Here is a 19497-nt window from a genome sequence, read left to right as displayed (position 1 = left end):
CTCTGAAGTTCAGGGTCAGACTTTTTTTTTTTTTTTTTTTTTTTAATGTTTATTTTTGAGAGAGAGAAAGAGAGACAGAGTGCAAACAAGGAAGGGACAGAGAGAGAGGGAGACACAGAATCCGGAGCAGGCTCCAGGCTCTGAGCTGGCAGCACAGAGCCTGACATGGGGCTCGAACCCACAAACCGTGAGATCATGACCTGAGCTGAAGTCTGTCGCTTAACTGACTGAGCCACCCAGGTGCCCCTCAGGGTCAAACTTTTTAAAAAGGCCGTTAAGGATGAAGATCTGCTCTCTGCTACCCGGCTTGTGTTTGTGTGTGTGCACATGCTCTTCTAACCCTTCCTTCCTGCAGTTATCCAGTTCGCTCTTTGGAAAGAGTTTGAAGAATTCTCTGATTTTTTTGGAGTCATTACCCTTGTGTCCTCCCTGCCGACACCTTCCCTATTGAGCTGAGTCCTCCTTATCCCAACCTAGGCCTCACCGCTTTCATTAGCTTCAGTCACTTAAATGCTTTGCTTTTGAAAATGTTGTTTCTATCTTTAGCCAAACAGAGCCTCGGTGCCAAACCACACAAGATTGGGCCCTTAATTTTTATAATCTCTAGATTTTCTTTTTCTGTCATACAAGTTAATGGAAGAACTGTGGAAAATTATTGGAGGGCGTGAATGCCAAAGTAGTCATATTTTTTACTCTCAGAGCACGAAATGTGACTTTTTTCAAACCTGTGAAATAGATGCTGAAAGGTAAATTCAATGCACTGGACCTTCTCTGTGCACAGATGACTTCTTAGGGAAATTACTGCTTTCTCCTCTCTCATATGGATCTCTTACTCTTTAAATACTGGTGAGCTGCAGATGCCGGGGTCCATGTTAACTTCTGAAAGGACATTCGTTTCATGTTTAACCGTAAATATGTGGGATTTTTTTTCGTGTGTGTGTGTGTGTGTGTGTGTGTGTGTGTGTGTGTGTGTATGTTTATACAGAATTCCAGTATAAGCATGATCATGCTAGTGAAAACTATGCATGTTTACAACCAAAGGCTGTACGTGCCCCAAACAAGCTGGTTTTCAGCTGTCTTCAGAATCCTGCTGTGAGCAGTGAGCACAAGATGAGGTTTTCAAGCCTCGCCACCGGCCATGTGATCATTTTTTTCATTTTAAAATTAATTTTATGCGTTGATTCTTACTAATGCTGTTTATCAGCCTCACTGTATGAAAAATAATGCTAATCAGTGTTGTTTAAGGGACAGAAGTTACAAGTTTTGGTAAACTTGCTTTGGCTTGAGCACATGTGAGTAGTTTTCTAAGGAAGACTGTTGTTTTGACACCAGGCATGCTGAAGTCCAGCTTATTTTCTGCTACATGTTCTGGTATAATTATTCTACCTTCTTTTGATGGCAGACTCTGAAGATGGCCCAATTTCAAATTGACTAACAGTCAGTATAAAGTAGGCATGAGAAAGTGTAATTACATCGTCAGTTGTAAGATTCTGTCAGAATCACGTAGGTTTTTATAATGAGTCTTAAACCACTGAGCACAGGCACTGACACACAATGCTTAACAAAAAACTAGCTTATCGAAGTACTGGTAATAAACCATTCTGATGGGAATGTAAAAAATTTTCTGAGTTTACACTGACTTTTTGACTTAGTAATTTTGCTAACCGACACAAATAACATGGACTCTGCCCTGCTTTTTCATATGCTTCTAGATAGTTACAGAAGACTGTTTAAAAAAAAGACTGTTGAAAATGTATTCATTTGAATACCCCCGAAGAAGGAGTGTGATATGGTTATAATAAAGTACAACAGAACAGAATCTTTTTTTAAGTTTATTTTTAGAGAGCATGCAAGTTGGGGAGGGGCAGAGAGAAAGAGAGAATCCCAAGCAGACTCCACCCTGCCAGCGCAGCACAGAACCCGACGTTGGGGCTCAAACTCATAAACCATGAGATCATGACCTGGGCTGAAATCAGACACTCAACTGACTGAGCTACCCAGGCGCCCCAACAGAATCTTTTCAAATAAATTTTAGGCATTTGATATTCTAGATAAGATTTTATAAGTGTAAAATGGCTCTATTATTTTATCCATTTGTCATGCATCAAGGCACAGGGATTGAGCAGAGAAAGTGTGATCACAGTTCACACATGTATCTTTACTTTTAATTTTGCTTTTTCCCAGTCACTGAGTATAGTTTGAATCAGCACCCAGAACATTTCATGTCAGAATGTTCTGCTGTGGGAGAGATGTCCTGTCAAATTGAAAATACCTGTCCTTGGGGAGCCTGGGTGGCTCAGTTGGTTAAGCATCCAGCTCTTGGTCTCGGCTCAAGTCATGATCTCAAAATTCGTGGGGTCGAGCCCCATGTTGGGCTCCACGCTGACAGCACAGAGCCTGCTTGGGATTCTCTCTCTCTTGTCTTTCCCCTGCTTGTATGTGTGCGTTTTCCCTCTCTCTCAAAATAAATAAACATTTGAAAAAGTAGAAAATACCTGTCCTTTAGTCACCGTAAGTGGATTAGAATTTTAGAAAAAAGATAGACATAAGTACAAAGCAGTTAGGATTAAGTTTCTAAAATAATTCATTTAATTGCATTTAGGATTATTGTGTCAAAAAACTTAATAATTTATAATGAAAATATCAATTTACACTTCCTTTTTAGGAAGGTCTCTGAGAAGGGTCAGTTTCTTTGCTGTGAAGTGTCTGTCCGGTCTTGCTATGCTTCTGTGCCCTGTGGATCTTGCCTGTGCTGGGCAGCCTACAAAGCAGTGTGTCTCAGGAGGAGTAGATCAAGCGTCTTCTGCTCTATATGCTGACGAAAAGCCCTTGCCTTCTTCTGAGTCTTTGGGATCTTTTGTATTCTCCAGGGAAGGAAACAGATAACCCTGTCTTCCCTTCTTCCCTTGCTTTTAATGCACCCGTTGATCCCAGCTTCTAATGTGGGCAAGAGAATGTCAGCAGCTGGTCAGAGGCATCAAGCATATTGACACTTGACCTGCCCTAAGCAGGTAATAGAGCACAAAAGACAGTCATAATAGCTGTAATGTAACTTCTTAAAAAATGAAGTATGTATTTACATATATGTATGTATGTCTGTGTATAAGAAACTAGCAAGCCTTTCTTCAGATAGTTGAATCATTCCTTGTTCTACTCTTTCTCCTTACTTCTCACTACTGCACTTGACTAGTCTTTAAACAGAGTTGAAGGGACAGCTGGGTGGCTCAGTCGGTTGAGCATCCGACTTCAGCTCAGATCATGGTCTCGCAGTTTGTGAGTTCAAGCCCCACATGGGGCTCGTTGCTGTCAGCCCATCAGTGCAGAGCCCGCTTCATATTCTTCTGTCTCCTTTCTGCCCCCTCCCCCACTTGTACTCTCCAAAAAATAAATATTAAAAAAAAAAAAAGAGTTGAATCATTTAGGACTCTGTGCTGCGTCACAGGAACCCAGTCCAAACAAGCTTAAATTCAAAAGGGCATATTTGATTTCCTAGAACTAAAAATGTCTAGGAATAGAGTCAGGGTCCATCTCCTACTTCTGCTTCCTCTGTAGTGGTTCCCCTGTTGGGCTCACAGCATCAGACTTGGCATCTTCCCACACTCAGCTCTGCTCAGACAGAAGCCCTGCAGCTATCTCTGGGTCTGTGTTGGTCTGGCTTTGGCCATGTGCCTGTCTCTAAGTCTGTCACTGACCAGGGTGGCTGGGAAACCCTGGGGTGGAGTCATTGACATCCAGAGCCTAGGAACTTGCTTCCCTAATAGCAGAATTCAAGTGTCGTTGCCACAGGATAAAAAGTAGGTGCCGAGTGGCAAAAACACAAAACTGAATCTCTTTTTATCTTTATAAGGTACTCCTTTTCAGTTCTTGGACTATATTAGAGCCATTCTCCCAAGTCAGAAGACAGAATTCTCAAACAGAAATGCAGGGACACACAAATCTTGAGCAATTTATTATAAAGTGCCCATCCTCCCCCCAATGTCAGGACTGTAAGAACTCCAGTTCATTAACTTCTCGGGAGAGCATTCATTGAGCACCACGCTTCCAGGACACTCTATCAGGGAAAAGTCACTGGGGTAGCACAGGGTGGCAGGGGCACATACTCAGTACAAAATGGGAATGATAAACTCCTGATGGGAGAGGATGACTTCATGGAGATGACTTCATGGAGAGGGTGACCTCTGGGTTGAATTTTGATGAAAATAGGTGCCTGCACTCCAGGCACAGAGAATAGTTCCTGTGAAAGTTATTTGACCTGATGCATGACCAAGGGATTGCACATCATTAGGAGCTCCAGAAAGTCAAGTCCCAGAGGTGACAGTAGAAGGTAGAACCTGGAGATACAGCTTGGCGCCGCTGGGCTGTGGGTACCTGAGGGTGTGACCGGGATGCCAGGGTGAGGAATTTGAAGTCTGTCCTGAAGATGCAGCATGCTTTTGAAAGACTGTAAGTTGATGAGTGACAAGGTCAGGTTTGCATTTGGGGACGTTCATGGCTATATGTTGGACAGGTTGGGAAGTGTGTAGCCAAGACAGGCACTGAGGTATAGGTCCGTGTGGGAGAGAAGGGGAGAGGTGCAGAGACCCTGGGGTAGAGGTGGGTGCGTATATGCAGACTGACACACGGGATCCGAGTCCTGAGTCCCCGGCTCTCCTCCAAGGAGAGAAACTGCCTCTTCGGAGCTCCAAGGGCAAGATGACTTGAGCTGGAATTAAAGCAGAGTGGCCAGGACGCGGCTCGTCTCTCTGTGCCGGGGGGAAGCTGCAGGCATCCAGCCATGTCCATCATTCTTTTTCTCTGTCTGCAAACAGTTAATTTACTCTTAATAGTTTTCCTGACTTGAAAAAAGGGGTTCTGTTGACCCCTTAAGAATTTTGACTGTTGTTAGGGGCGCCTGGGTGGCGCAGTCAGTTAAGCGTCCGACTTCAGCCAGGTCACGATCTCGCGGTCCGTGAGTTCGAGCCCCGCGTCGGGCTCTGGGCTGATGGCTCGGAGCCTGGAGCCTGTTTCCGATTCTGTGTCTCCCTCTCTCTCTGCCCCTCCCCCGTTCATGCTCTGTCTCTCTCTGTCCCAAAAATAAATAAAAAACGTTGAAAAAAAAAAAATTAAAAAAAAAAAAAAAAAAGAATTTTGACTGTTGTTTATAAAGAAGTGAATGTCCTTTGCGTAGGAAGATTCTCATCTATCTTGAAACAGCACAGGACACTTTGATAAATAGCAACTAATTACTATATGTGTCATTTTACTAGTCCATTTAAAATATGTCTGTGTGTTTGGAGAACAGGCTGAAAGCAAGGTGTGCTCATATTATAGATTCACTCAACCAGTTCAGTTTGAATGGAGACATCTCTTTTAGGAAAGGCTGTATTTTGTACACAGCTCAGAAAACGCTGCCCCCTCACCTAAATATTCAAACAAGTAAGATGTCATCCCCCCCCCCCCCACCTTTAAAGCTAATATAGCTTGGGGCGCATGTGTGGCTCAGTCAGTTAAGTGTCAGACTTCAGCTCAGGTCATGATCTCACAATTTGTGAGTTTGAGCCCCACATCGGGCTGTGTGCTGATAGCTCAGAGCCTGGAGCCTGGTTCGGATTCTGTGTCTCCTTCTCTCTGCCTCTCTCTCTCTCTCAAAAATAAATAAACACTTTTTTAAAAGGCTAATCTTTTACTTTATTTGTGGGGGGGTGGGGTGGGGTGGGGTGGGGAAAGGCAGCTACAGGTCAGTAATTGCTACAGAATCCTCAAAACAAGGTTAAGAGGAAGGTGTGTGCTTTAAATAGCAGATAACTTTTTCTGTCACTGTGCCATCATATTGTTGTTTCTGCCTCTGCCTGATCCCAACCCCCCTCCCAGCCTGACAGAAGTGTTCGCTTCTGCAGCTAGTCCTGCCTCAGTGGGTGAGACATCAGGTCGATGTCCATGCCAGCCTATGGGCACCCCTCCGATGATGGTACCTCCAATAGACAGCGAAGGAGGGAAATGTGAGGCTGTGTAAGAAAAATGCACATTCCTTATGAAACTAATGTGTACCGACCGCTGCTTCATTCTGTGCTGTGGATTTTATAGTCCGCGATGTGTTACTGTCTGTTGTCCACAGGTGTTCTTCCTGTGTGTGGTTTTAGTTAAGCACATCCTGTCTCACGGTGTCCTTGGTCGTCTGTGCCTTTGCATACTACAGAAGGCGGAAGAAATCCCCCTCCTCTTCACAGTGCTCTTAGCATGTGGAATTTCACAGGAAACATGCCATTTGTATGTCTCTAAAACTTTTTAGTTGCCTGTTCATTTCATGTTTCTTTCTTTCACAGGGGCAGGGTTCTCGCACATAAGCACTTTGAGGAGGGAAGCAAAGGGAAAAAGCTTTAGTTAGCCATTCTGTGTCCTAGAATTGCCCTGCATTAATCTTGTCCTTGAAAATATGTACGACCTATTCCCTTAAACCCCACGAGGCTCTGTCTCATTATATGCCATCTATTTGATACCCTTTCCTATTTAACTTGCCTTTTGGTCCTGAGTTCTATAAAATACCGCCTTGGGTCTAGATTTATTAGAACTGATTTGGTCCACTGAGGATAAAAGGTGTCTTTTGGGATATTGTGGATTGTCGTGCGCCATGTTTGCCACACAGCTGGGCTTTTGCCAACCACGTGACAGTGAGAGTGAGTCTGTTCTGTTCTGCCCTACTAGCACTATTCCTGATCCGAGGACTCCCGTTGCTTCAACGCACAGTGTCAGCAGCGCAGCCACCCCAGACCGGCTCCGCTTCCCGCGGGGCACCGCCAGCCGCAGCACTTTCCACGGGCAGCCCCGGGAGCGGCGGACCGCCACGTATAACGGCCCACCTGCCTCGCCCAGCCTGTCCCACGAAGCCGCACCACTGTCGCAGACTCGGAGCCGAGGCTCCACTAATCTTTTTAGTAAATTAACTTCAAAACTCACAAGGAGGTAAGTGCCAGGTGGTGCTGGTTGTTTGCAGCCAATGTAAGAGCAAAAGGAGAAACATCTTCTCTGTCGTGTGACGCGGCTGCCCAGATACTGTCCACTTTGTCTTTAGCTCGTGTTTTTCTGGTTTATATATAGAACTTTATACTTTAAAACCTTTTAGAATAGGAATTACAGAGCTCAGAGTCTTCCTGACGTCAGAAGTCCCTCTAGCACTTGGGAGGTTGTCGTTCTCTTTAATTACTGTTCTCTTGATCACACATCTGCCCATATGCATGGTTACTGCAGCTTAGTGCAAGCTGGCGCTTCGGAAGCCGTCCCCGAGGAAGACAGTGTGCTGTGCGGCCAGCCTGGACGCAGAGGAGAGAGACCTCTCTTCTCTCATGTCGTGCCAGCATCTCTGAGGAGCACTAAGCTTCTTAGGGTCTAAATCTTAAAAACTGTTCTCTCTTGGTCTCAGTAAGTTATAGTAAGAACAAAGTAACTTGCTTAAACGGTACAGTTTGGCGGATAAAATTCCCGATTTAGTCTCACCAAGATCTAGTAAATCTGCTTGTGTATAAAATCCTTCATGTGGTACTTTTTCCCTTGAAGTGTTTTGAACTTTATTTCCATAACCTCATCTGGAGGCTGCAAAGGCCTAGAATCACTGATGGCTATGAGAGGAGGAAGTGCCCCTTTGCACCATAAACACATAGGCCGAGGCACCGCCAGCTGGGCCCACACTCAGGAGACTGGGGGCCCCTGCACTTTCAGGACTCCCAGGAGAGATTTCTTCGACACTGAGCTTTACCGAGGATTAGTACGTCCAAGGCATCCTGCCGCTTTGCCCGCTGCAGACCCTCTTTTCATCTGTATTTTACTCAGAACAACAGTGGGGTCTTCTCCAAGCCTGAACTAGCTGGCGCCCCCTGTGGCTCACCAGCTGCCTGCGGTGTGTCCTTCCATTTTTGGAATTTAACCTGTAAGCCAAATACCGCATTTTCAGTCTCCTTAATTCGTCCAGTATTTTTATGTTCTTTTAGTATTTTTAGTCTTTCTCTGGGTACTCTGCTTATTGTCAGGACATGGCTACCAAGTTAGGAGGACTTCTGCTGTCTCTTATCATCGGCTGGAGGCCAGATAGGTGCCAGAAGTTACAGCGGCCTCTTGTTCTCTTCTCGGCTCCTTTGCTGAGACCCCCCTTTTCCAAACTGGGCAGAGTGGTCTAAAGGACTTTGCCAAGTTTGGGGCACCCACTCGTGATCAGTAAAAGAAGCAGGGAGCTCAATCCAGGAACAGTCTGCTGACCCCAGAATAATTCATTCCTTGGTTTTAGGCTCATCCAATGGCCTGTCCCAGGCCTCCCTGTCCCCTAGTTGCTTCATTATGGACTAGGCTGAAATGGAATCTGTTTCCAAAACTTGGGTGGTAGGAGATGGAGCCTGGTATCATTCACCTGGCTGTTTGCCTTCCCGACTGAGCTTCATGTCGACAGGTATTTTGCCCTGTAAGAGCCCTGAGTGCAGAGGGGATATGCATCAGTCAGGTGTGTCTGAGATCTAGTTACAGGTCAGCTAGTTCTGTGTCTTTACACTTTGGTCTATGATGGGCTCTTTAGGTAAAACATCATATGTCAGGGGCTCCTGGCTGGCTCAGTCAGTAGAGCACGAGACTCTAATTTTTTTTTTAACGTTTACTTATTTTTGAGACCGAGAGAGACAGAGCATGAACAGGGGAGGGGTAGAGAGAGAGGGAGACACAGAATCTGAAGCAGGCTCCAGGCTCTGAGCCGTCAGCCCAGAGCCCGACACGGGGCTCGAATTCACAGACTGTGAGATCGTGACCTGAGTTGAAGTCGGACACTTAACCGACTGAGCCACCCAGGCACCCCAGTAGAGCACGAGACTCTTGATCTTGGGGATGTGAGTTCAGGCCCCACGTTAGGTGAAGGAATTACTTAGAAATAAAATCTGGGGGATGGCGGGGCACCTGGGTGGCTCAGTCAGTTAAGCATCCAACTCTTGATCTCACCTCAGGTCACGATCTCATGGTTTGTGAGTTCAAGCCCCACATCAGGCTCTGTGCTGACAGCATGGAGCCTGCTTGGTATTCTCTGTCCCCCTCTCTCTCGGCCCCTCCCCTCTCATGCTCGCTCTCTCTCTCTCTCTCTCTCTCTCTCTCTCAAAATAAATACATAAATAAACTTAAAATATCTTTGGGGCACCTGAGTGGCTCAGTCAGTTAAGTGTCTGACTTTGGCTCAGGTCATGATCTCACAGTTCTTGGGTTCAAGCCCCACATCAGTCTCTGTACTGACAGCCCGGAGCCTGGAGCCTGCTTCGGATTTTGTGTCTCCCTCTCTCTCTCTGCCCCTCCCTGCTGACACTGTCTCTCTCTCTCTCTCTCAATCTCTCTCTCTCTCCTTCAAAAATAAATAAACATTAAAAAAAAAAAAAAGATGTTATTTTTAAGTAATCTCTACCGCCAACGTGGGGCTCAGACTCAACAACCCCAAGATCAGCAGTCACGTGCTCTTCCTACTGAGCCAGCTGGGCACCCCTGATTGTTGCCTCTGTGCTGTATTTTTCCTGTGTGCTAAGTTAAGGTAGATAAGCGTCCTTAGATGTATAGAGCTATACTTGTTTCTCATTGATAAACATGCATGTGTCACATACGTACAAACACATTCTCACATACTCACGTCATCTCCACCGTCCACCTTGTGTAGTAGATACTCTTACTGTTGTGTAGAACAAGCTGGAGATGAGATTCAGAGAGTTTAAGGCACATGTTGAAGATTCTACAGCCAAAAAATGCTGAGCCAGAAAGGTGCCTCCAGAAGAGGCCCTCCAGGGCACACTGCGTGTGCTGCCCTGCAGAATAGAACGGTCAAGGATAGTGCAGGCTGGAATCCTTGTCCCTCATTCTCTGATTTAGTGTATTTCATGCATTTCAATTAAAATTGGAGACAGATTTCTTGGTTTAATTAAAAAAAAAAGTCTCAGGGGTCATCTTACTTTACATTTTCAGGCAATTTCCCCCCCCCCCCCCGAAAGATTTACAGAAAGGTAGTCTTCTGTTTGTTAAAGTTTGCAAACTGAGGTCTGTAGTCTTCCCTGGTTACTGTACTTTAGCGGTGGTCCGTTTCTTCTTGCTGCTGCTGTCAGCGTCGGCTGCTTATCCTGCCCTGACAATAAATGCTAAGATCAGAGTCCTGGTGCCCAAAAGAGGCTCAGGTGTTCTCACTCAGGTGCTTCGTCGGAGACCTGCTCAGATCTGGCAGGAGGAGATCCACCGCCAGGAAGCCTGTGTTCTGCTCTTGGCTCTGACTCTGCCCTGGGTACGTGTGGCTTTGGAGAGCTGTGTGCTCTCCAACCTCGGAAGCCATTTGTAGTCAGAAGGAGCAAGGCTTCCCTCTCCTGGGGCCAGGCCTGGCCTGCTTAGGGTTCTCAGGGTCACTCCTACCCTATAGGCAGAGCAGCCCAGGCATGATGTAGGTGCCTCTGTGTGCCTTGCGCTGGTCCGCGGGGCCTGGCAGGAGTAGAGAGCCTCAGTCCCGCTGCTCCTCCTCTTTATACCTCAGGGATTCGTGGCTGAAAAAGCGAGGAAAAGCAGTTGGGTGCTTGACCAATAACCCTGACCTTTCTCAGGCAGAAAATTGGGAAGTGAAAATACCGAAAGGCCTTTTAATCAATTTTCAACTAAAATAATCTTTTGAATAATCCTGCCTTATTATGTAGTGCTTAATTATTTACAAAATCCTGTCACATGCATGATCTTCTCTGCTGCATATAACCCCTCTGTGGACCACTTCTGATCTGATTATGAAGTGGTTGGGTGTTACCTACAGTAGTTAGCTGTTTTTTAATTGGGCAGCATCTGAAGCAATGTCAAAGTTACCAGTATTAGAAAAACCGATCCACGGAATTCGTTACTTCATTCACTCAGACTGAATTCTGTGTTCAGTCACAGAACTGGGAAGTTTCAGAAATGGTTTGACAAGGCCAGCCTGCGCTCGCCCAGGAATGCTGACCACATGATCGTACAAGCCTGATGGGTAGTTTGGAATTTCTTTTGTCAGATTCTGTTCAGTACAACCTCAGCATCTCCCTGAATTTTAATGAGCAAAGTTACTTCTAAATACAGTTATTCCAGTTTATTACACAGAACATAAACATGAAACCCCCGTTGTTACCATTTTGTTTCCATTCATTTTGCTGTCTAAAACTCTGAAAAGTCCACTTCATTTTAAACCGCAGTAACTTACTGTTTTATTAAGAAGTGATTTATGTGATACCACTGTAACAGACATTCTGTTAGTGTTTAAATCGTCTTCCTGAAATAAGTAATGGTTCTCTTAACGGTTGAACATTTTAAAATGAACTTTTCAATGTTGTATAGAAGGTGAGATTTTTGTTCATAGAATATTCTGAAGAGAATCAAGAAATGTTACTTTATTACTATAGTATATTGCACATGACTTAAGTCATTTCTTTAACATGGAATGTTGGATTTTATTATCTTAAAGTCTATCCATCTGAAGAACCTTTAAATTTAATTACAGCTAATGTCAATATTTACTGCTAAATTTTTTCTTACAAGGACAGATTTTTTTATATTTCTAGAAAATTAAAAGATCAATGTACTCGATTACCTGTAATTTTACTTTTTCAACAAATGTCACTGTTTCATCGTTCATTGGACAGAAGAGGAGCCCCGTTTTGTTGTTTTTCTTTCTCTCTATAATTGACTAGATTTTCTATTTAATTTGTGCAAGTCATTTTTGTTAATTTTGTTTTTGGCTTAATTTCTTTTAGAAACATGTCATTCAGGTTTATCAAAAGGTAGGATTTATATATACACATTATTTTTCAATCCTTACCCCAAAATGGCTCCTGCAATTAACATCAGGTTTGGCTTTCTAGCCTTGTTTTTGTTTTGTTTTGTTTTGTTTCTTAAAAACTAAACTTTCTGCTGAGAACTACATACTTACTTCTTTGTAAGGAGCCTCGGAAAGAAGTAGATTGACTCTGTCAGGCGCCCACATAACAACAGGCCTGTGCATGCTCTGTGCATTGTCTTTCTTTGGTAGAATTATTTAGCATCCAAATAATTCTGTCTTCATACTAATAACACTTAGCATGCTTCTGTTTGAAGAATGCAATGTTCAGTAATATTAATGTACAATTAATGGTTGGCCTCAGGCATGCAGAAGGTAAGTGGTAACTGTTGCCATTTTTTATTTCATGAAGGATTGAATCTGCAGAAGGCTTTAAAATGACCGGGAAATTACCTAATGTTTTTATGGGGGAAACAAGCATAAAATTCAAACCTACAGCCTCATTTAGTTTGAGGTTTTTAGAAACTAAGATGTGGGCAGCTGTAGAGCAGAAATGCTTTAATATTTTCAGAGAGTTGAAGAGTAGTATTCTAAAAGCCACTTTCCACCAACCACTGAAGAAAGTGTGTCTCATTACTTTTACTTAAAGCACTGTAAGAAATCATATTCCTACCAGGTGAATATGTTTTGATGATAACGAGTCAGGAGACTAACAACACACACATAATGAGGTAGAAAATCTGCCATTTGGCCTCCATGTGTCCAGAAAGCCAGGCTATGGATTTTTTTTTCTGTGTTGATGAAATCAGTGGGTCACTGAAAGGCTGTGTGAACGTGAGCTCTTTATCAAAAACTGGGAAGAGTGCTTTCCTCCTATGGGAAATTCCACTCCGTGATTTTAATCTTCCCAGTTGCCAAATTTTTCCTCGGGCAGAAAATTTTGTAGTTGGATGTAGGATTTAACTGATAGAATTCATTTCCTTTTAGTTAAAAACCATTACACTTTGGGGGAGGTATTAAAAAGTCAGCAGACCTCGAATTCCAGAGCCAGGCAGAGATGCCCGGTGCGCGGTCGGCCTCCCAGCCTACCTGCCAGCTCGCACAGAGAACAGCGGCCTGGGCCGGTCACCCCTGGGAGACTACGAGCTGAACAAGAGTTGGCTGGTGACCCCAAGTACTTTGGATTTGTTCATATTATGACGTCTGTGTTTGTATGTGGGTGGTCGTGTATCGGTCTGTAAGATTTCTTTTCTCTTTCCCATTTCTCTGTGCTTCTGCATTCTGTTCGTTGAGGCTTCCAACTGAATATGAGAGGAACGGGAGATATGAGGGCTCAAGGTGAGGGGAATGATTTTTACTTAAAATATTTTATAGGTATTTACCTCGTGTCTGTGGCAGAGACGATGCTCTTTTCTGACTATCCCGCATCAGATCCCTGCTCTCAGTGTAGGGATTGCTTGGCAGAGTCCCCTTGTGTGGTTTGTGAAGCAGGAGCCTGTCGCTGCTGCCACCTCTTAGTGGCCACTTGAGGGCGCCAGAGCGCCATGGCTGCCCACTGGTGAAAGCCTTCCAGGTCCAGCCTTTCCACTGGGCTTCCACTGGGCATTTGGGTGCTAAAATACGCTGCCCTCCTGCCTGGGGGCTGATGGCCTGAAGTGAGCTCTGGGAGTCAGTAGGAGCACTCTTGCTGTGTCCATGACTCCTGCACCATCCTGCTCTCAAGGAATGAAAGCAGAATATGGAGTTGAATTTTCATATTTTAAATTAGATGGGTTTTTTTGAAGAACAATTATGTAGTCAGATGTTTTGCTTTTACATTTTGTAGATCATTTTGTATTTCATTACACAAGTCCGGGGGTGGGGGAGTTCGCCAGATAGGCCCAGGTAGGCTGCCATGGTTCTGGGTCTTTTCTACTCGGGCTCATTCCATACCAGTCACCACCATGCTGTTTTGCGTCCCCGTTAACCCATTTGCTCTCTTTCTGCTCTTTCTGAAGCCCAGCTCTGATCATGTGACTTTTCTGAATGAAAAGTTGCAGGGGCCCCATTACCTGACCCACCCTGGGTGGCCTCAGCAGCCCTGGCGTCCCCCACCCTCCCCACCGCGGCTGAGGCAGAGTGCCCGGATGACGGCCTGGCAGCACTCCCACCCCAGGCCTGCCCATCCCAGCCTCAAGCAGGCTCCAGCTGTCCTATTTGCTTCCCGCAAGTACTCAGCGGCTGTTGTGGGGGTGATGCTGTGCCCCCAGTTCCAGTCCATCTGCACACTTGATTATACCCTAAACACATTCTGTGCTTTCCACACCTCCTTGCCTTTGCTTATGATACTCCCTCTGCTCAGCACACGATCTCACCTTCCCCACCCCCGTTGTATTGGAATTCTATGGGCTCTTGGTAGCTCTTCCCAGATGCCCCTCCCTCCTGGAACCCATTTCCTCATTTCCCCGCCCTCCTCCCTTTAGAGGGCCCTACCTGTCTTTTCTGCCCCCGCCCCCTCATGGTGTGCTCATACCTTTCCTGTGCTAGTGCTATTTCCTTAAGTTGCAGTCTTCCCTCCCTCAACCCCAACTCAGCTTGAGAGCTTTTGCTCATTTTTGTAACCTATTTAGTACCTAAAACAGCATTTTATACACAGGAAGCTCCTGATCAACTTTAGTGGGTGTGAACCAAATTGAATATTTTACCAGCAGCCTGGCAGCTCTATCTAAAGTAAAACCTATAGCCCCAAACTCTCAGCTTTGATGAATTTGCCGATTTTGCCATTGGGTTAAGTGTATTTATCATGCACGTGCAGGGTGTTTTTAAAAATTTTTTTTTTCAACGTTTTTTATTTATTTTTGGGACAGAGAGAGACAGAGCATGAACGGGGGAGGGGCAGAGAGAGAGGGAGACACAGAATCGGAAACAGGCTCCAGGCTCCGAGCCATCAGCCCAGAGCCCGACGCGGGGCTCGAACTCACGGACCGCGAGATCGTGACCTGGCTGAAGTCGGACGCTTAACCGACTGCGCCACCCAGGCGCCCCTGCAGGGTGTTTTTAATACACAAGAGTGTTAGGTGTTCACCTTCCTAACTGAAACATTCAGATGTACACGTGAGAGTGTAAATAACGGGTTTGTGGCAATGATTAAATGCTGGGGAGCGGCAGGATAGTAGACACCTGGTCTTGGGGTTCCCAAGAGAATTGTGCCTGGGACCCCACTATGACATCACCTCTTAGATGTTGGGACCACAGCTTATACTCTGCATCGATACAGCTTGCATTCACACCGGTGGTTTCAGTGCTCAGCAGCAGATAAGCTTTAATGTTTCATTTTCCTGTTTCAGTAGTAAGATAATGTCATCTAAGAATTATTTTTAACTGTGACATCAGAATTTTAACAAAATGGAAAAATATTCAGGTGGGCGGAGGGAACTGAGAACAGCCCACCCCGCACCCAGCTGTGTACTCAGCATGGGGGGGGGCCATTTGCAAGGAAAGTGATTTTGAACCATGTGGAGTCACTGGCTATCCTGAGTACCATCTCCAGCGAAAGGTCATGATGAGCTGAATTAAAAGAAAAGTGGTACCACTGGCCTGCCGACCCGTCCTCCCTGAGCTGGGCCTCTGGGGGGCCCTTTCGGCTCCTTGCCGCCTGCAGTCAGCCTGGAGGGGAGAGCTGGGCTTTTGGAGAGGCGCTGTGCCATGTCATTTGCTGATCTCCAAGGATTCTGTTTCACAGATTATTTTCTTAATTTTATTAAATATAGATGGCTGATGAAGATTTTACAGCCAGGTAGAATTTTGCCTGTATGGGTTATGATTTGGAAGGGAGTCCGGGGGTGGGTGGTAGATGAATACTTCTCCGTAAAGGAACAGATAATCAGATGTGAGCCTGTGCAAGAAAAATGTGGAGGTCAGTCATGCTATGATTATGAGCTAGCTGTAACAGAAAAGGTTGGTTTTTCTGTGCAATTAAAAATAAACCTGCTACTGTGCATTTCAGTCGCAACGTATCTGCTGAGCAAAAGGAGGAAAACAAAGAAGCAAAACCTCGCTCCCTGCGCTTTACCTGGAGCATGAAAACCACTAGTTCCATGGACCCCAGTGACATGATGCGGGAGATCCGCAAAGTGCTGGATGCCAATAACTGCGACTATGAGCAGAGAGAACGCTTCCTACTCTTCTGTGTCCACGGTGATGGGCACGCGGAGAACCTCGTGCAGTGGGAGATGGAGGTGTGCAAGCTGCCAAGACTGTCTCTGAACGGGGTCCGGTTTAAGCGGATATCGGGGACATCCATAGCTTTCAAAAATATTGCTTCCAAAATTGCCAACGAGCTAAAGCTGTAACCCAGTAATTACGGTGTAAATTAAGTAGCAATTTAAAGTGTTTTCCTGAACACTGATGGAAATGTATAGAGTAATATTTAGGTAATAACGTCTGCATCTTCTAAATCACGATATTAAAATATAAGGACGAGAGCGCGCCTGGGAGCGGAAGCTGGCCTTTTTTCTACGAATGCACTACATTAAAGATGTGTGACACGCGTGCCCTCTGTCTTATTTCCATTGCCCTGAAAGTCAGCGTGTGACGTCATCGCCACGGGCCTGCTGTCTGTGTGGCGTGAGCGTGGACTGTGCGTGTGAAGTAGTGCGTACGGAAGCAGCCAGAGTCGTTACGAGTACCTCTGTGGGAGATCACTTGGTGCTAAGACGTTAAAATTGCCAAGGAGGAAAACACTGGGTTACTACTAAGAATTAACCTTAACCTTAAGACTAGTTGATCATTAATACAGGTTTACAGTTCATGCCTGTGGTTTTGTGTTTGTTGTTTTGTGTGGTTTTTTTTTAGCGCAAAAGGTTTAAATTTATAGTTGTGAACGTTGCTTGTGTTTTTCTAAGTAGATTCACAAGATAATTAAAAATTCACTTTTTCTCAGTAAAGTCTTCCATTGTCTCCTAATGCTGTATTTAAGACTCAAATCAAGGCAGTGACTAAATGTTTTTGCCTCCGCCACCAACTTGAACAAAAGCAAATGGAAAGTGTATGAAGGCCCGGGGCCACTTTGTCCTTAGCGTGGATCCCAGCATTTTGTGATTACTAGCATCTTTTTTCTCCAAAGGAAATAAAGGGAGAAGTCGGCCCTCCTGGTGACCTGAGGAGGAAGGGAATCAGGAGCCTCGCGAGCCCATGTGGAGAGACGCCAGGTCTTGACGGTTCTGGGTTGGTTCTCCACGACGTATGTAATTCTCCTCTCTTGTTTTCTGATTCAGTACATGAATCAATCCTACAGCTTTTTTCCAGCACCCTGCATGGTTATACAGAGGGAGTAATGAATTCATCAGTTAGTGTGACACTTGAATCTCATGGGGAAACTGCCACATCGATTGGTGTGCTGTTTTGGGTTCTGGGTTTTTTTCTTGTTGGTCAAAGTATGAAAGTCTAGACAGTCACTCGGTCACAGATATTTACTACCACAGGCAGAGCACTGTTTTAGGTGTTTGTGACACATCAGGGAAGAAAACAAAGATCCCTAGAGCCTCTCGGAGCATATGTCCTAATAGGACGGCAGTCAATAAACATTAGTAAGTAAAGTAGGAACAAAGTGGTCAATGCCAGGAAAAAAATTGCAGGGCGGGTTGAGGCATTGCTAGGGACCTGAGGTTTGGTTGGTGCCACGTTACATGGGGTGATGGTTGGGGGGTGTGGCTTGGCCTCTCTGGGAGCAAGAAGAAGCCAGGAAAGCTGTTCAGAGGCTGTCGGCAATGATTAGGCAAGAGGTAACTGGCCTAGGGAGACGGTGGTCAGTTCTGGATTATGTCCTGAAAACAGAGTCAACCCATCTGCTCTTGATTGGATGTGGACGAGTTCTGGCCTGAACAGGAAGGATGGGTTTGCTGCCCATTGGAATTAACCATTCTGTGGTTAATCACCACTGCTGTGGCCGGGAGGGAGAACAGGAGAGCAGTTTTGAATGCCCTGAGTTTGAGGTGCCTTCAAGACGCCATATGGGCACCCGGGACAGACCCCGGGAGAGGCCCTGGGAGCCCTCAGCCTGTGGGTGGGTGGATCCTATTCTGAGTTGGCAGAGCTGGCAGAGAAGCTCCCAGACAAGGGCGAGGCCTGGGAGAAGAGGCGGAGCCGGCAGGGAAGCAGTGAGTTGCGAGGGACCCTGGCAGCCAGGGTGGCGGTTGACCTGACCGTGGAGCTCACGCTTACCTTACTAGAACTTTCGAGCCTCCCTTATTCAACCCAGCAAGTCCCCTCTCCCTCCTCTTATCATCTGAGGCATTTTTGTTTCTTCTCTGGAACCGGCTCCCTTCTGCATCAGGGTGCGAGGTCTCCTCTGCACGGCCACCCTGTGGAAGCTGGCAGAGGTGAAGCAGAGCTCTGCCAAGCCAAGGTGTGGCTGCGGCGTGCTTCCTTCTGACCCTTACGCCTAGGAGACGTTCTAATAGTTTTCCATAGTTTTGTTCTCAAGGACAAATTGAATACTGGAAGTTGGGCTCCTTTGAGAGCAGGTACTTCCCCCACGTCTGATGAAATGGCCACTCTATATGCAGACACAGGTAGATGCTCATATTGTTTTCACTTGTTGATTTGTCGTAAGTGGTGTCTGCATTAGTACGTTACTGGTCCGAGGAGAGACGGGTGTTCACCCGCAGAATTCACCTGAGCTGTTCATATTGAAAAGCCGCTATCACTGATTGACATCGGTTTGATTTTAATGGCAACATAGGTAATGTTACCTTTACTGCAGTTGGAACATGAATTCAAGTCGATTATTAAGGGGCCCATGCCCTTTCTTTAGAGAGTACTTTTTTTATAATACGATGTTTTTATTCTGCATACAGTGAATTTTGAAAAGGAATATTCTAGAGTACTTCATAATCACTTCAGACGCAATGACAAGGCCACATTTTTTCCTCATCCGCTCCTCTGGAGTCCTTCAGAGGTGAGGTAAGGTACCTTGTGGGGGCGGTGCTGTTCCTATTTACCTGACGACCAGAGTGCTGTCCTCCCCTAGTACTCCAGTATCGCCAGCTCTCGTCCGGATCAGGCAAATCTGAGGGACCAGGACAGCATTCCTTAATGACATGCCTGGCTCTTGGGCCATCCTTCCATCTCTGAGAGTGAAGAAAGCTGGCAGGAAACATGACTAACTTTGAGAAGCACAACCGTGATCGTTTTCACAGCATGTGTTTCTCCAAAAGCCCAGAGAAGGATGATATTTAAAAGAAAGATCTCCCTGTGTGTGCATTGTGAACACGTCACTGTCGCTGTGGAGACCGTCCCTAGAATACCCTTTCCTGGCAGTTCCTGCTCTGTGAGTGGCGCACGGTGACCTCCGTGTCCACGGAGCAGGCGAGGCCCTGGGGCAGGGAGGTGTGTCTGCTCAAAACTTTGCTTTTTGTGGGAATTTTTTGTTCTTTGGGGGGTTTGGAGTTTGGGATTGTTTTTGCCAATTTGCCACGAGACCCTTCAGAGAGCCCAGCAAGCACTTTGCATCGGGGAGCGTGGTGGCTCTCGAAGGGAGCGACGGTGAGCGAAGGGTGGTGTGCCTCGCAGGTGTCCCGACACTGCACGCAGGAGTCTAAATGTGACCGTCCCCAAGAGTAGAACCTGGGCATCTTCTCCGGTCAGCAGGGAGGACAGAGTTTAACAGCTTTGCAAATGGGTCTTTGGTTTACCACTTTGAGAGACAGAACCTAGGCAGGGGTGACACTCCCTCAGAGGTAGTGCTCGCCATCGGTGTG

General features: G+C 45.9%; 1 protein-coding gene across 16 annotated transcripts in view; it reads left to right on the top strand.

Moving 5' to 3' along the window:
* MARK3 (microtubule affinity regulating kinase 3) overlaps positions 1-16555 on the top strand; it is a 114321-nt gene extending 97766 nt beyond the window's left edge. For 13 of the 16 annotated variants that reach the window (XM_049612035.1, XM_049612032.1, XM_049612031.1 and 10 more), the window contains 4 exons: positions 6682-6939; positions 11736-11762; positions 13052-13096; positions 15744-16555. In XM_049612035.1, the coding sequence (XP_049467992.1) occupies positions 6682-6939; positions 11736-11762; positions 13052-13096; positions 15744-16089 (676 nt within the window). In that variant the 3' untranslated portion in view covers positions 16090-16555. The remainder of the gene's footprint in view (positions 1-6681; positions 6940-11735; positions 11763-13051; positions 13097-15743) is intronic. The other 3 variants (XM_049612034.1, XM_049612033.1, XM_049612030.1) reach the window with 2 other exon arrangements.
* The last annotated feature ends 2942 nt before the right edge of the window (positions 16556-19497 follow it).

This window comes from Panthera uncia (assembly GCF_023721935.1).
Source record: "Panthera uncia isolate 11264 chromosome B3 unlocalized genomic scaffold, Puncia_PCG_1.0 HiC_scaffold_1, whole genome shotgun sequence".
Taxonomy (NCBI): Eukaryota; Metazoa; Chordata; class Mammalia; order Carnivora; family Felidae; genus Panthera; species Panthera uncia.
Note: the sequence above shows the minus strand (reverse complement) of the source record. Positions and strands in the feature narration are given on the sequence as shown.